General features: G+C 41.2%; 1 protein-coding gene across 7 annotated transcripts in view; it reads right to left on the bottom strand.

Annotated features, from left to right (window-relative positions):
• Positions 1–16,441, bottom strand: part of LOC135512231 (zinc finger MIZ domain-containing protein 1-like) — a 213,158-nt gene that overhangs the window by 40,720 nt on the left and 155,997 nt on the right. For all 7 annotated transcript variants that reach the window (XM_064934032.1, XM_064934030.1, XM_064934026.1 and 4 more), the window contains one exon: positions 8,869–8,974. In XM_064934032.1, coding sequence (XP_064790104.1) covers positions 8,869–8,974 — 106 coding nt within the window. The remainder of the gene's footprint in view (positions 1–8,868; positions 8,975–16,441) is intronic.

Here is a 16,441-nt window from a genome sequence, read left to right as displayed (position 1 = left end):
TTTATTTTTTACACTTTACTTGATACCTAGCGTAGTAAAATGTTAAGACAAGGTCATAACCATGTCACAATACGTCATAACAGCTGGCATAACTTGTCATAACCTGTCATAATATGGTCATAACTTGATGTGTTATGTATTGCGTTATTTTATGGTTATTTTATGGCTGGTTATGACAGCTACATACGTGTCAAAACTCACAAAACCTACCATGGTAGTTATTTTATGGCTGGTTATGACAGCTACATAAGAGTGTTAAAATCCACAAAACCCTTCCACACAAGGCAAAACATTCTATTACACCATAGTGTTACGACTTCCGCCGAAGTTTGTCCCTCTTCTTGTTCGGGCGGAATTCGGTGGTCGAAGTCGCCGACCTTCTAGCCATCGCTGATCCTCTTTTCATTTTCCTTTGGTTTTGTCTTGTCTTGTATCACACCTGGTTTCCATCCCATTCATTACATGTTGTGTATTTAACCCTCTGTTCCCCCTCATTGTCCTTGTTGGTGATTGTTTGTAAGCATTGTGCAAGTTATGTTCTGGTGTGCGACGAGTTTTGTACCAACTTGTTTTTTTAGTATATTTTGGTTTTCTGAGTTTTTGAGCACATATTAAACTGCTCCGTTTATACCAAGTTCGATCTCCTGCGCCTGACTTCCCTGCCACCAGCACACACACACACTTACACATAGACTACTTGTCAATGGTATTTTTATGTTTTATAACATTTTCTGAAGTTGACCATGTTGAATTAACATTGTAATTGCACACACACTGATGTCAGACTTGCACATACCCCAATGCCCTGCTGCTGATCACTGGGATGAATGCAGGAGCAGATTTCAGGAGCAGGACAAGACACCCTCTTTTGGACTGATGACTGATATAAGGGTAAGTACGTGATAGGCCTCTCTGACTTATATGACTCTGATGGTCATAATCCTTCTTGACAGTGTCATAAAGTGAATTTCCTTAGACCAAGTAAAGTGACACAGGTGGTCATAATGCTTCTTGACAGTGTCATAAAGTGAATTTCCTTAGACCAAGTAAAGTGACACAGGTGGTCATAATGCTTCTTGACAGTGTCATAAAGTGAATTTCCTTAGTCCAAGTAAAGTGACACAGGTGGTCATAATGCTTCTTGACAGTGTCATGAAGTGAATTTCCTTAGTCCAAGTAAAGTGACACAGGTGGTCATAATGCTTCTTGACAGTGTCATAAAGTGAATTTCCTTAGTCCAAGTAAAGTGACACATGTGGTCATAATGCTTCTTGACAGTGTCATAAAGTGAATTTCCTTAGACCAAGTAAAGTGACACAGGTGGTCATAATGCTTCTTGACAGTGTCATGAAGTGAATTTCCTTAGTCCAAGTAAAGTGACACAGGTGGTCATAATGCTTCTTGACAGTGTCATAAAGTGAATTTCCTTAGTCCAAGTAAAGTGACACAGGTGGTCATAATGCTTCTTGATAGTGTCATAAAGTGTAAAAACATGACTTCATAAAACAATAAAACAAGCTTTAGAATGAAAGGAAACTTCTTGGCAGGGAAATGTAGGTGTCATAACCAGACATAAAATAATGCAATATATGTCACATCAGGTGTAAATATACGGGTGATGACAGTGTTTTGACCATATTATAACAAGTTATGTCAGCTGTTATGACATATTATGACATGGTTATGACCATATCATAAAGTGTTATGACACTAAGTGTCAAGTAAAGTGTTAAAACAAATAAAAAATCATCCATTTTGAACTCAGGCTGTGACACAACAAAATGTGGAATAAATCAAGGGGTATGAATACATTCTGAAGGCACTGTCTGTGTAGACTATGCCATATGGCTAATATCGATATGCAACTGTCATTTCTAAACCTACATTCTAACATGCATGACAGGCACACATCTTTCTATCTACATGCTCTGATTTGGGTTTCTTTACAGAGTGTCTGATTGAATGTTTATTTTAAGCCTGCAGCTAGATCATTGAAATGAGAAATATAATCAGGCCAAAACATGATTCAACAATTGAATTCTCTGACAGAGCGATAGCTAGCTAATGAAACACAAAATGACATTAACAGTAGCTGGCTAGGCTAGTCAAACTAACATTGGCTAGCTTTCAATAAATTCCCTAAATGATCAATGGAGTTACATCTTCATATGATCAAGACAATTCATATTGCATGCTGCATATTTCAAGTGCCCTCAAAACAGATATTTATCTTATTTCCTTTGGGGAGCTAGCTAGCTATATTGGTTCTTCTTCATCAGACAGCAGCTCATGTTTTTACATGAAGCTGTGTTTACATTGAAGATAGAAGCCGTACATTGGTCGGTATGTATGGGAGTTCTGATTGGTTCCAAGTTTAGTTGTTTAGCAAATTTGTCTGAGCGGCCATGTGTTGAAATATACAGTGCCTTGCAAAAGTATTCGGCCCCCTTGAACTTTGCGACCTTTTGCCACATTTCAGGCTTCAAACATAAAGATATAAAACTGTATTTTTTTGTGAAGAATCAACAACAAGTGGGACACAATCATGAAGTGGAATGACATTTATTGGATATTTCAAACTTTTTTAACAAATCAAAAACTGAAAAATTGGGCGTACAAAATTATTCAGCCCCTTTACTTTCAGTGCAGCAAACTCTCTCCAGAAGTTCAGTGAGGATCTCTGAATGATCCAATGTTGACCTAAATGACTAATGATGATAAATACAATCCACCTGTGTGTAATCAAGTCTCCATATAAATGCACCTGCACTGTGATAGTCTCAGAGGTCCGTTAAAAGCGCAGAGAGCATCATGAAGAACAAGGAACACACCAGGCAGGTCCGAGATACTGTTGTGAAGAAGTTTAAAGCCGGATTTGGATACAAAAAGATTTCCCAAGCTTTAAACATCCCAAGGAGCACTGTGCAAGCGATAATATTGAAATGGAAGGAGTATCAGACCACTGCAAATCTACCAAGACCTGGCCGTCCCTCTAAACCTTCAGCTCATACAAGGAGAAGACTGATCAGAGATGCAGCCAAGAGGCCCATGATCACTCTGGATGAACTGCAGAGATCTACAGCTGAGGTGGGAGACTCTGTCCATAGGACAACAATCAGTCGTATATTGCACAAATCTGGCCTTTATGGAAGAGTGGCAAGAAGAAAGCCATTTCTTAAAGATATCCATAAAAAGTGTTGTTTAAAGTTTGCCACAAGCCACCTGGGAGATACACCAAACATGTGGAAGAAGGTGCTCTGGTCAGATGAAACCAAAATTGAACTTTTTGGCAACAATGCAAAACGTTATGTTTGGCGTAAAAGCAACACAGCTCATCACCCTGACCACACCATCCCCACTGTCAAACATGGTGGTGGCAGCATCATGGTTTGGGCCTGCTTTTCTTCAGCAGGGACAGGGAAGATGGTTAAAATTGATGGGAAGATGGATGGAGCCAAATACAGGACCATTCTGGAAGAAAACCTGATGGAGTCTGCAAAAGACCTGAGACTGGGACTGAGATTTGTGTTCCAACAAGACAATGATCCAAAACATAAAGCAAAATCTACAATGGAATGGTTCAAAAATAAACATATCCAGGTGTTAGAATGGCCAAGTCAAAGTCCAGACCTGAATCCAATCGAGAATCTGTGGAAAGAACTGAAAACTGCTGTTCACAAATGCTCTCCATCCAACATCACTGAGCTCGAGCTGTTTTTGCAAGGAGGAATGGGAAAAATGTTCAGTCTCTCGATGTGCAAAACTGATAGACATACCCCAAGCGACTTACAGCTGGAATCACAGCAAAAGGTGGCGCGACAAAGTATTAACTTAAGGGGGCTGAATAATTTTGCATGCCCAATTTTTCAGTTTTTGATTTGTTAAAAAAGTTTGAAATATCCAATAAATGTCGTTCCACTTCATGATTATGTCCCACTTGTTGTTGATTCTTCACAAAAAAATACAGTTTTATATCTTTATGTTTGAAGCCTGAAATGTGGCAAGGTCGCAAAGTTCAAGGGGGCCGAATACTTTCGCAAGGCACTGTATTTTTTTATGAGAAGAAATGTGCAAGAACTGAAGGTGCCAACAAATCTTATAGTCATAAGAATGGTTTATTGTCATGTACAAAAGAATTGGCTCCTCCCTCAACGGGGATCGATCAACTTCGTGTTTTAAGGCTTCAGCCCACCACCTATTCCCCTGAACACACATTTTAGTTTGTGTCCAAAATGGAGCCTTATTCACTGTAGCACTTTTGACCAGGGCCCATAGCGCATAGGGGGCCATTTGGGATGCATCAGGCCCAGGTCCAGGCTGGATTCTTTACACAAGATCCCAGAGCCATCACAAGGCCTGGAGATGATTTGAACTGTCAGACAGACCACACAGTTCAACTTGAGCCCTGGACGACAGTCACATAATATATAATATATCCCATTTAGCAGACGCTTTTGTCCAAAGCGACTTACAAGTCGGCTGGGGCCACTACTTTTACATATGGGTGGCCCCCGCGGGAATCGAACCCACGACGCTTGGCGTTGCAAGCGCCATGCTCTACCGACTGAGTCACACAGTCGGTAGACATTATACCATCAGGACATTATACCATCAGTACAGAAACAGGTGAAAGGAAAAGACCTAGGCATATAAACTAACGCCTGCCTGTCTGTCTGTGTGCTTGGGTTCTTCTAATAGGTGGATGAACCACTAAGGAATTATACTATTTCAAGAGAAGAAAGAATAGAAACAGTTGATTTTGAAAATGCTCTCTATGGATGAGCACTGAGGCATGAGAGATGAAATGGAGAAATGTAATTCTGTTGTGTGTACACATATAGATACATTCAGACTCAGTTTTTCACAATTCCAGACATTTAATAAATCAAAGTTAGGATCACCAATTTATTTTAAGAATGTGAAATGTCAGAATAATTGTAGAGAGACTTATTTATTTTGGCTGTTATTTCTTTCATCACAGTCCCAGTGGGTTATAAGTTTACATACACTCAATTAGTATTTGGTAGCATTGCCTTTAAAATGCTTAACTTGGGTCAAACGTTTCGAGTAGCCTTCCACAAGCTTCCCACAATAAGTTGGGTGAATTTTGGCCCATTCCTCCTGACAGAGCTGGTGTAAGTGAGTCAGATTTGTAGGCATCCTTGCTCGCACACGCTTTTTCAGTTCTGCCCACACATTTTCCATAGGGTTGAAGTCAGGGCTTTGTGATGGCCACTCCAATACCTTGACTTTGTCGTCCTTAAGCCATTTTGCCACAACTTTGGAAGTATGCTTGGGGTCATTTTCCATTTGGAAGACCTATTTGTGAACAAGCTTTAACTTCCTGACTGATATCTCGAGATGTTGCTTCAATATATCCACAAAATGTCCCCTCCTCGTGACGCCATTTATTTTATAAAGTGCACCAGTCCCTCCTGTAGCAAAGTACCCCCACAACATGATGCTGCCACACCCGTGCTTCACGGTTGGGATGGTGATCTTCGGCTTGCAAGCCTCCCCCTTTCCCTCCAAACATAACGATGGTCATTATGGCCAAACAGTTTTCTTAAAATAAGTATGATCTTTGTCCCCATGTGCAGTTGCAAACCGTAATCTGTCTTTTTTATGTTTTGGAGCAGTGGCTTCTTCCTTGCTGAGCGGCCTTTCAGGTTTGGTCGATATAGGACTATTTTTACTGTGGATATAGATACTTTTGCACCCGTTTCCTCCAGCATCTTCACAAGGTCATTTGCTGTTATTCTGGGATTGATTTGCACTTTTCGCACCAAAGTACGTTAATCTCTAGGAGACAGAACGTGTCTCCTTCCTGAGCGGTATGACGGCTGCGTAGTCCCATGGTGTTTATACTTACATACTATTGTTTGTACAGATGAACCTGGTACCTTCAGGCATTTGGAAATTGCTCCCAAGGATAAACCAGATTTGTAGAAGTCTACAGTTGTTTTTCTGAGGTCTTGGCTGATTTCTTTTGATTTTCCCATGATGTCAAGCAAAGAGGCACTGAGTTTGAAGGTAGGCCTTGAAATACATCCACAGGTACACCTCCATTTGACTCAAATTATGTCAATTCGCCTTTCAGAAGCTTCTAAGGCCATGACATCGTTTTCTGGAATTGTCCAAGCTGTTTAAAGGCACAGTCAACTTAGTGTATGTAAACTTCTGATCCACTGGAATTCTGATACAGTGAATTATAAGTGAAATCATCTGTCTGTAAACAATTGTTGGAAAAATGACTTGTGTCATGCACAAAGTAGATGTCCTGGTGTTGGTTGAAAAACTAGTTTTAATGACTCCAACCTAAGTGTATGTAAACTTCCGACTTCAACTGTACATGCTAGCACATAATGCCAAAATCCCAAATATTTACCACAAAAAAACAAGCCAATCAAATTCATGGTTACTCAAAAGTTCTTTCAACCATCCCCTTATCTTTATTCTGACCGGTTATGGCTTTGTCAGGCTTTCTCTACCTCTCCACCCATCCATCCATCTCTCTCTCTCCCTCGTCCCTGCCTATCCAGATTTCACTCCGACAAATGGACACTATGAGGAAGAATGGGGTATGGATTGGAGGAATTGGATTTGAAAGGCAAAGTGTCTGAGGACAGCATTACTGTAGTGTGTGTGTGTTGTGTGTGCGTGTGGGTACATTTGTGTTTGCGTGTGTGTGTGTGTGTGTGTGTGTGTGTGTGTGTGTGTGTGTGTGTGTGTGTGTGTGTGTGTGTGTGTGTGTGTGTGTGTGTGTGTGTGTGTGTGTGTGTGTGTGTGTGTGTGTGTAGAGACTGTCGAGTTGACTGTTTTCTGTGAGGCTGCCGGCCATCCGGACAGCTCTTCTCAATGGCACATTAAAGATTAATAGCTACTATAAATACTCTCTGTTATAATGTACTCTGGCCATACGTCATGTCTGAGATACTGTACAAGCAGTTTAAAGAAGGCAGAAATGAACAAAACTACAGAAGCCCTAAAATATGACCATTATGTTCCAAATAGCACCTTATTCCCTACAAAGTGCAACTCTTTTGACAAGGGCCCACAGAGCTCTGGTTAAAACTTGCATCCCATTTCTGTGACCAGGATGTGATCAGACAACCTTATAGACACAGTTGAAGTCAGAAGTTTACATACACTTAAGTTGGAGTCATTAAAACTCATTTCTCAACCACTCCACAAATTCTTGTTAACAAACTATAGTTTTGACAAGTCAGTTAGGACATCTACTTTGTGCAACACAAGTAATTTTGCCAACAATTGTTTGCAGATTATTTCACTTATAATTCACTGCATCACAATTCCAGTGGGTCAGAAGTTTACATACACTAAGTTGACTGTGCCTTTAAACAGCTTGGAAAATTCCAGAAAATTATGTCATGGCTTTAGAAGCTTCTGATAGGCTAATTGACATAATTCCAGTCAATTGGAGGTGTACCTGTGGATATATTTCAAGACCTACCTTCAAACTCAGTGCCTCTTTGCTTGACAAAGATTAACGTAGTTTGGTGCGATAAGTGCAAATCAATCCCAGAATAACAGCAAAGGACCTTGTGAAGATGCTGGAGGAAACAGGTACAAAAGTATCTATATCCACAGTAAAACCAGTCCTATATCGACATAACCTGAAAGGCCGCTCAGCAAGGAAGAAGACACTGCTCCAAGACTGCCATAAAAAAGCCAGACTACGGTTTGCAACTGCACATGGGGACAAGATCGTACTTTTTGGAGAAATGTCCCCTGGCCTGATGAAACAAAAATAGAACTGTTTGGCCATAATGACCATTGTTATGTTTGGAGGAAAAGGGGGAGGCTTGCAAGCCGAAGAACACCATCCCAACCATGAAGCACGGGGGTGGCAGCATCATGTTGTGGGGGTGCTTTGCTGCAGAAGGGACTGGTGCACTTCACAAAATTGATGACATCACGAAGCAGGAAAATTATGTGGATATATTGAAGCAACATCTCAAGACATCAGTCAGGAAGTTAAAGCATGGTTGCAAATGGGTCTTCCAAATGGACAATGGCCCCAAGCATACTTCCAAAGTTGTGGCAAAATTGATTTAAGGACAAAGTCAAGGTATTGGAGTGGCCATCACAAAGCCCTGACCTCAATCCAATAGAAAATGTGTGGGCAGAACTGAAAAGGTGTGTGCGAGCAAGGAGACCTACATATCTGACTCAGTTACACCAGCTCTGTCAGGAGGAATGGGCCAAATTTCACCCAACTTATTGTGGGAAGCTTGTGGAAGGCTACCCAAAACGTTTGACCCAAGTCAAACAATTTAAAGGCAATGCTACCAAATACTAATTGAGTGTATGTACATTTCTGACCCACTGGGAATGTGATGAAAGAAGTAAAAGCTGAAATAAATAATTCTCTCCACTATTATTCTGACATTTCACATTCTTAAAATAAAGTGGTCATCCTAACTGACCTAAAACAGGGAATTTTTACTAGGATTAACTGTTGGGAATTGTGAAAAAATGAGTTTAAATATATTTGGCTATGGTGTATGTAAACTTCCAACTTCAACTGTACAGTAAATGCAATAACCTACCTTATGAACTCAGACTGAGATTGAAAAGATTGAAACGTTGGGCCTGGGGTGTTCAACACTAGCTGTGTCACATACAGTGACTTCCTAGCCTGCACTTCATCATGGCGCAGGTAACCCTTTATTTTACAGTCCTGTTTCACATGGGTACATTTGGCACCAAACAGAAGAAAACAAATTGCAACAGGACGGGATGACCTGCATCTGTCCAATAAGAAACGTTGCAAAACGTTGCCCTAATGAACATGACCCTGATATTTCCCTGGTATTTAGTCAGTCATTTTGCCATGTCTCTTACCTGCAGACTTGGGCGTGAACTTGTCTCTGTTAGCAGCACACACAGCCAGCAGCCTGTAGCCTAGGTCCAGGTCAAAGCCTTGTTGGGCTGCCACACGACTCACCACCTAGAGGGAGGGATAGAAGGAGTAAAGGGATGGAGGAGAGGGAGGGGGAAGAGGGAGGGAGAGCAAGAGACACAGATGAAGAGGGGAAGAAAGAGGGAGATAGAGAGAGGGGGGGGGAATAAAGAGAGAGGGTAAGATATAGAAGGGAGATGGGAGAGAGAAAGAGAGAGAACAATCGATAAGTAACCAGAACACAACTCAGTGAGCAACCACAGAATTATCAACACAGTAAGTAACTACCTGCAACATATTCAGGGGTATTTGTGTTGAAGCCAATCAAAACTGTTACTATTTGAGCTTTTGAATATTTCAGATCTAAGAGAGAGCAGTGGGACAGGTAAGGTACATCCCAAAATGCCATTTATCATGCCATTTATCATGAAAGCACGATAGAAAGTACCTTGACTCTCCTTAGCAAACAGTTATAATCTTATGCCTGCTAAACTAGGAAATGCTTGTGTCCCACTAACCTCCTAACCCTGCTGTTCTGTTATCGAATAATGTGATAATTGGCTCTGGGTTCCCAGAATGAGATTATGCTGGAACAGGTTTATGAGGTGAACCATGATGTAAAAAGTCTTGTTGAATCTATTGTAGCACACAGACGGGGAATTAAAAGATCAGCAGGAACATTGTTAGAGCATCTGTTAAAAACTACAGTCATCAGATGATTCAGTAAACTCACAGATTTAGTTGTCCGACTGCTTCCGTAGTCTTGGATATACCAGGGAGATATCTGGGGAGATAGGTAACTCCCAACAAATTACGAGTTTGGGTTGTTGGGGCGTGAAATGCGGGCATGAATTGTGCTGATGTGTAGCGAGGGGCAACAAGCGGATACGCCAGTGATGTTACCTGGTGACATGCTTCCCATTTCCGACTCGTCCCCTCGTCTCAACTACTGGAACTTCTACATACGGTTAAGCTGGAGCATTGGTACTACACTGCCGGAAGCAAACCGTCTGTAGAGAGACTACAGCTTCCAAAGCACTGCTGTCCTAGAAAAAACACTGTCCTAAGATGTGTTCAGAAGGCTCGATCTGAGCAAAGCTCGGCACAGATTTGCTAACCTTGATCATCTACTCAACCTATAGACTGAGTAATGTTTAGACTATTATTTTAAACAGTGGAAACTAGAGCAAAAAAAAAGTCATCCTATACCAACACTTGTACTTGACCCAGCTTTAAGAAGCTTTAAAAGTGACTTCCAGAATGACGAGTATGTCCATTTACACTACACATGCTACACACTACACTACACACTAGGCCTACAGATGCTATCCCTTCAGTTTAAGACAACATTCAGAAATTCTGTAAAAAAAAAAACTGTCTCTCTCAATTTGTGCTCTTCCTCCCGGGAAGACCTGCACGCTCTAAGACTTCTCCGTCACAGTGTGGCCTGCATCCTACCAGAGTGCAAAGAACCTTGGCGTGACCCTGGCAAACAGCCTGTCGTTCTCTGCAAACATCAAAACAGTGACTCGCTCCTGCAGGTTCATGCTCTACTATCGCTCCACTTTTCCTGCACATTGGAAATATGGTGTGGGAACTGACCCTGGATATAAACTTAACAAAAATATTAACACAACATGTAAAGTGTTGGTCCCATGTTTCATGAGCTGAAATAAAAGATCCCAGAAATGTTCCATAAGCACAAAAAACGTATTTCTTTCAAAACCAAATCACAAATTTGTTTACATCCCTGTTAGTGAGCATTTACCTTTGTCAAAATAATCCGGCCATCTGACAGGTGTGGCATATCAAGAAGCTGATTAAACAGCAGGATCATTACACAGGTGCATCTTGTGCTGCGGACAATAAAAGGCCACTAAAATGTGCAGTCTTGTCACACAACACAATGCCACAGATGTCTCAAGTTTTGAGGGAGCGCGCAATTGGTTTGCTGACTGCAGGAATGTCCAACAGAGCTGTTGCCAGATAATTCAATGTTAATTTCTCTAGCATAAGCCACCTCCAACGTTGTTTTAGAGCAGTGGTTCCCAAAATTTTTATAGTCCCGTAGCCCTTCAGAAATTCAACCTCCAGTTGCCTACCCTCTTTAGCACCACGGTCACGGCACTCTCAAATGTTGTTTTTTTTGTCATCATTGTAAGCCTGCCACACACACCCTATACAATACATTTATTAAACATAACATAACGAGTGCGCTGAGAGTCAGGAAGCAAGTTTAGGGAGTGAAAACATTTAATTAATAAATAAACAAGAAGCACAAACAGTGCGCCGACATGAAACAGGAACAGAGGGCAGGTAACCAAGGAGGTGATGGAGTCCGGGTGAGTGTCATTATGTGCCTAACACTGGTGACAGGTGTGTGCCCTAACGAACAGCCTGGTGACCTAGAGGCCGGAGAGAGAGCACACGTGACACATAAGAATGTGAGTGTTTGTCACAACTCGGCTCGTGGGAAGTGACAAAGAGCTCTTATGGGACCAGGGCACAAATAATAATATAATAATCATCAATAATTTTGCTCTTTATTTAGCCATCTTACATATAAAACGTTATTTGTTCATCAAAAATGGTTTATAACTCACCACAGGTTAATGAGAAGGGTGTGCTTTTATAGGATGCACATAACTCTGCAATGTTGGGTTGTATTGGAGAGTCTCCTTATCATTTTCCACACACAGTCTGTGCCTGTACTTAGTTTTCATGCTAGTGAGGGCTGAGAATCCACTCTCACATAGGTACGTGGTTGCAAGGGCATCAGTGTCTTAACAACGCGATTTGCCGTGGCAGGATACTCTGAGCGCAGCCCAATCCAGAAATCTGGAAGTGGCTTCTGATTAAATTCGATTTTCAAAGAACCGCTAGTTGCAATTTCGATGAGGCTCTCTTGTTCAGATATCGGTAAGTGGATTGGAGGCAGGGAATGAAAGGGATAACAAATCCAGTTGTTTATGTCGTCCGTTTCGGGAAAGCACCTGCGTAATTGCGCACCCAACTCACTCAGGTGCTTCGCTATATCACATTTGACATTGTCTGTCAGCTTGAGTTCATTTGTACACAAAAAGAAATCGTACCATGATGGAAAGACCTGTGTGTTGTCCTTGTTAATGCAGAGAGAGAAGAGTTCCAACTTCTTAATCATAGCCTCAGTTTTGTCCCGCACATTGAATATAGTTGTCCCTGTAATCCTAGATTCAGATTATTCAGGTGAGGAAAAACATAACCCAGATAGGCCAGTCGTGTGAGAAACTCGTCATCATGCAAGCGACAAGTAAAAATGATGGCCAATAAAGAAAACTTTAAGCTCGTCTCTCAATTCAAAACAACGTGTCAATACTTTACCCCTTAATAACCAGCGCACTTCTTTATTTTGTAAAAGCTTTACATGGTCGTTGCCCATATCATTGCATAGCATATTGCAGAAAATACACGAGAGTTCAGGGGCCTTACTTTAACAAAGTTAACCATTTTCACTGTAGCGTCCAAAGCGTCTTTCAAGCTGTCAGGCATTCCTTTGGCAGCAAGAGACTCTCGTTGGATGCTGCAGTGTACCCGAGAGTCCCTCAGTGGATGCTGCAGTGTACCCGAGAGTCTCTCAGTGGATGCTGCAGTGTACCCGAAAGTCTCTCAGTGGATGCTGCAGTGTACCCGAAAGTCTCTCAGTGGATGCTGCAGTGTACCCAAGTGGCGTCGGGAGCAACTGCTTGCGCGCAAATTACCACTCCACTATGTCTCCCTGTCATGGCTTTTGCGCCACCAGTTAGAGATACCAACACATTTTGAACACCAAAGTTTGATGTCACAAAGCTGTCCAGTACTTTAAAAAATATCCTCTCCTGTTGTCCTGGATTCCAGAGTTTGCAGAAGATGATGTCTTCCTTAATTGACCCCCCATAAACCTGACGGACATATTTCAGGAGCTGTGCCAGGCCCACCATGTCTCTTGACTCATCCAGCTGTAACGCATAGAATTTACTGCCTTGTATGACAAGCAGGAGTGAATGTCTACACAAGAGTGAATGTTTCATTGAGTTGTGAGATAGTACTTTGCACATATAACACACTGTGGCTGAGGAAAGGCACTACTCCCAATATAAGTGAACCTCAAAACAATGTAGTTCTCATCATATTTGGGGTGGAAGGTAGCCTCGGGGTTAGCGCGTTGGACTCGTAATCGAAAGGTTGCAAGATCAAATCCCCAAGCCGACAAGGTAAAAATCTCTCGTTCTGCCCCTGAACAAGGCAGTTAACCCACTGTTCCTAGGCCGTCATTGAAAATAAAGATGCTCGACTATGCATATAATTGATAGCTTTCGAAAGAAAACACTCTGACGTGTCCAGAACTGCAAAGATATTTTCTGTGCGTGCCCTAGAACGTGAGCTTCAGGCAAAACCAAGATGAGACGGCACCCAGGAAATGAGCAGGATTTTTGAGGCTCTGTTTTCCATTGTCTCCTTATATGGCTGTGAATGCGAGAGGAGTAAGTCTGCCCTTTCTGTCGTTTCCCCAAGGTGTCTGCAGCATTGTGACGTATTTGTAGGCATATCATTGGAAGATTGACCATAAGAGACCACATTTACCAGGTGTCCGCCCGGTGTCCTGCGCCAAAATTGGTGCGCAAAAGTCAGCTGCAAGTATTTTTCCATGGAATTTAGAGAAGAATACAGGCTTCCACGAACGATATATCAATGAAGATATATGTGAAAAAACACCTTGAGGATTGATTCCAAACAACGTTTGCCATGTTTCGGTGACTGAATTTTCGTTTCGGTAGCCAAATGCAATGTACAAAACGGAGCGATTTATCCTACACACAGACGCTTTCAGGAAAAACTGCGCTTTTGGTATGTAACTGAGAGTCTCCTCATTGAAAACATCCGAAGCTCTTCAAAGGTAAATGATTTTATTTATTTGGTTATCTGGTTTTTGTGAAAATGTTGCGTGCTAAATGCTACTCAAAATGCTAAGCCAAATTAGTCCATTGCTATGGTTCAAAAGCATATTTAGAAAATCTGAGATGACAGTGTTGTTAAGAAAAGGCTAAGCTTGAGAGCAGGCGCATTATTTTCATTTTATTTGCGATTTTCAGAAATCGTTAACGTTGCGTTATGCTAATGAGCCTGAGGCTTTAGTCACGATCCCGGATCCGGGATGGGGAGATTCAAGAGGTTAAAAACATCCTAAAGATTGATTCTATACTTCGTTTGACATGTTTCTACGAACTGTAACGGAACTTTTTGACTTTTCGTCTGCTCCTAGTGATCGCGCGTCATGAATTTGGATTACTGGGCTGAACACGTTAACAAAAAGGAGGTATTTGGACATAAAGATGGACTTTATCGAACAAATCAAACATTTATGGTGGAACTGGGATTCCTGGGAGTGCATTCTGATGAAGATCATCAAAGGTAAGTGAATATTTATAATGCTATTTCTGACTTCTGTTGACTCCAATATGGCAGTATCTGTTTGGCTTGATTTGTTGTCTGAGCGCCATTTTTTTTTTAAATTTTACCTTTATTTTACTAGGCAAGTCAGTTAAGAAAAAATTCTTATTTTCAATGACGGCCTAGGAACAGTGGGTTAACTGCCTGTTCAGGGGCAGAACGACAGATTTGTACCTTGTCAGCTCAGGGATTTGAACTTGCAACCTTTCGGTTACTAGTCCAACGCTCTAACCACTAGGCTACCCTGCCGCCATACTAGATTATTAATGTTTATTATGAGTATTTCTGTAAATTGATGTGGCTCTCTGCAAAATCACTGGATATTTTGGAAGCAAAACATTACTGAACGTAACGCGTGTCATCTGATGAAGATCATCAAAGGTTAGTGATTAATTTTATCTATTTTATCTACATCAGAAAGCACTCCAGGAATCCCAGGTCCACAATGTGTTTGTTTTGTTCTAAAATGTCCGTTATTTGTTAAATGTCCATACCTTCTTTTGTTAGAGCGTTTGGTATACATATCCAAACGCTAAATCTGGTCAGCGTTATATCGGACAAAAACTTCAAAAAGTGATATTACCGGTCGAAGAAACATTTCAAACTAAGTACAGAATCAATCATTAGGATGTTTTTAACATATAGCTTCAATAAAGTTCCAACCGGAGTATTCCTTCTAGTCTTCGTGAGCCATGGAACGCAAGTAGGTACCATGAGGAAAAAGCGCAATCACAAAATGGCTGCTTGATGGACAGCTGATATATTCTGCTCTCATTCACTCCCACAACAACATAGAATCCTCATTATAATATCTATTGATGGTTGACATCTAGTGGAACCCCTAGGCAGTGCAACATCATTCATATCTCAAAGAGATTTCATTGGGGACTCTGGTGAATACATACAAAGCTCAGATATCTCACTTCCTGTTTTGATTTCTCCTCAGGATTTTGCTTGTCATATGAGTTCTGTTATACTCACAGACGTCATTCAAACAGTTTTAGAAACTTTAGAGTGTTTTCTATCCAACACTAATAATAATATACATATATTAGCAAATGAGACTGAGGAGTAGGCCGTTTACATTGGGAACCTTATTCATCCAAGCTACTCAATACTGCCCCCCAGCCATAAAAAGTTAACAAGAAGTTTATCTTTCATTTGGTGTATTGCACTTGTTAATGTATGAAAGTTACATATTTCGGAAAAATATTTTTGAATTTAGCGAGCTGCCTTTTCAGCGGAATGTCGTCGACTAGCCGTAAGAAGTTTTAACTGACTTGCCTAGTTAAATAAAGGTACAATAAAAACAATATTTGCACCTCTTCGAATGTTTTCTGATCCACACCCCTACCTTTTTTAAGGTTCAGTATCTGTGACCAACAGATGCATATCTGTATTCCCAGTCATGTGAAATCCATAGATTAGAACCTAATGAATTTATTTCAATTGACTGATATGAACTGTAACTCAATAAAATCTTTGAAATTGATGTTGCGTATATATTTTTGTTCAGTACTTTCTCATGTTCTTATTATTTCTTATTTATTTATCGTGCTTTTGATCTACCTTATGTTATTTTTTTAGTTTTGAATTGATATTGATTACTGCATTGTTGGGTTTAGAGCAAGAAAGGCATTTCACTGTAATAGTGCATGTGACATTAACATTTTAATCTCCCATCTGGACTACTGCAATTCGCTGATGGTTTGTGCCATCAAACCCCTGCAACTCATCCAGAACCATGCAGACCGCTTGGTGTTCAACATTCCCAAGTTCTCCCATGTCACCCCCTCCTCCGCACACTCCACTGGCTTCCAGTCAAAGTTTGTATCCACTACAAGACCATGGAACTTGCCTACGGAGCAGCAAGAGGGACACCCGAACCCAAGCACTCCATTCTGCCACCTCTGGTCTCTTGGCCCTCCCACCCCTACTGGAGGGCAGCTCCACCTCAGCCCAGTCCAAGCTCTTCTCTGTCCTGGCACCCCAAACTCTGCCTCTTCAAAGAATATCTTAAATAATCCCACAGTGTGTGTGTGTGTGTGT

Source organism: Oncorhynchus masou, chromosome 24, assembly GCF_036934945.1.
Source record: "Oncorhynchus masou masou isolate Uvic2021 chromosome 24, UVic_Omas_1.1, whole genome shotgun sequence".
Taxonomy (NCBI): Eukaryota; Metazoa; Chordata; class Actinopteri; order Salmoniformes; family Salmonidae; genus Oncorhynchus; species Oncorhynchus masou.
This window is presented reverse-complemented; position numbering and strand designations above follow the sequence as displayed.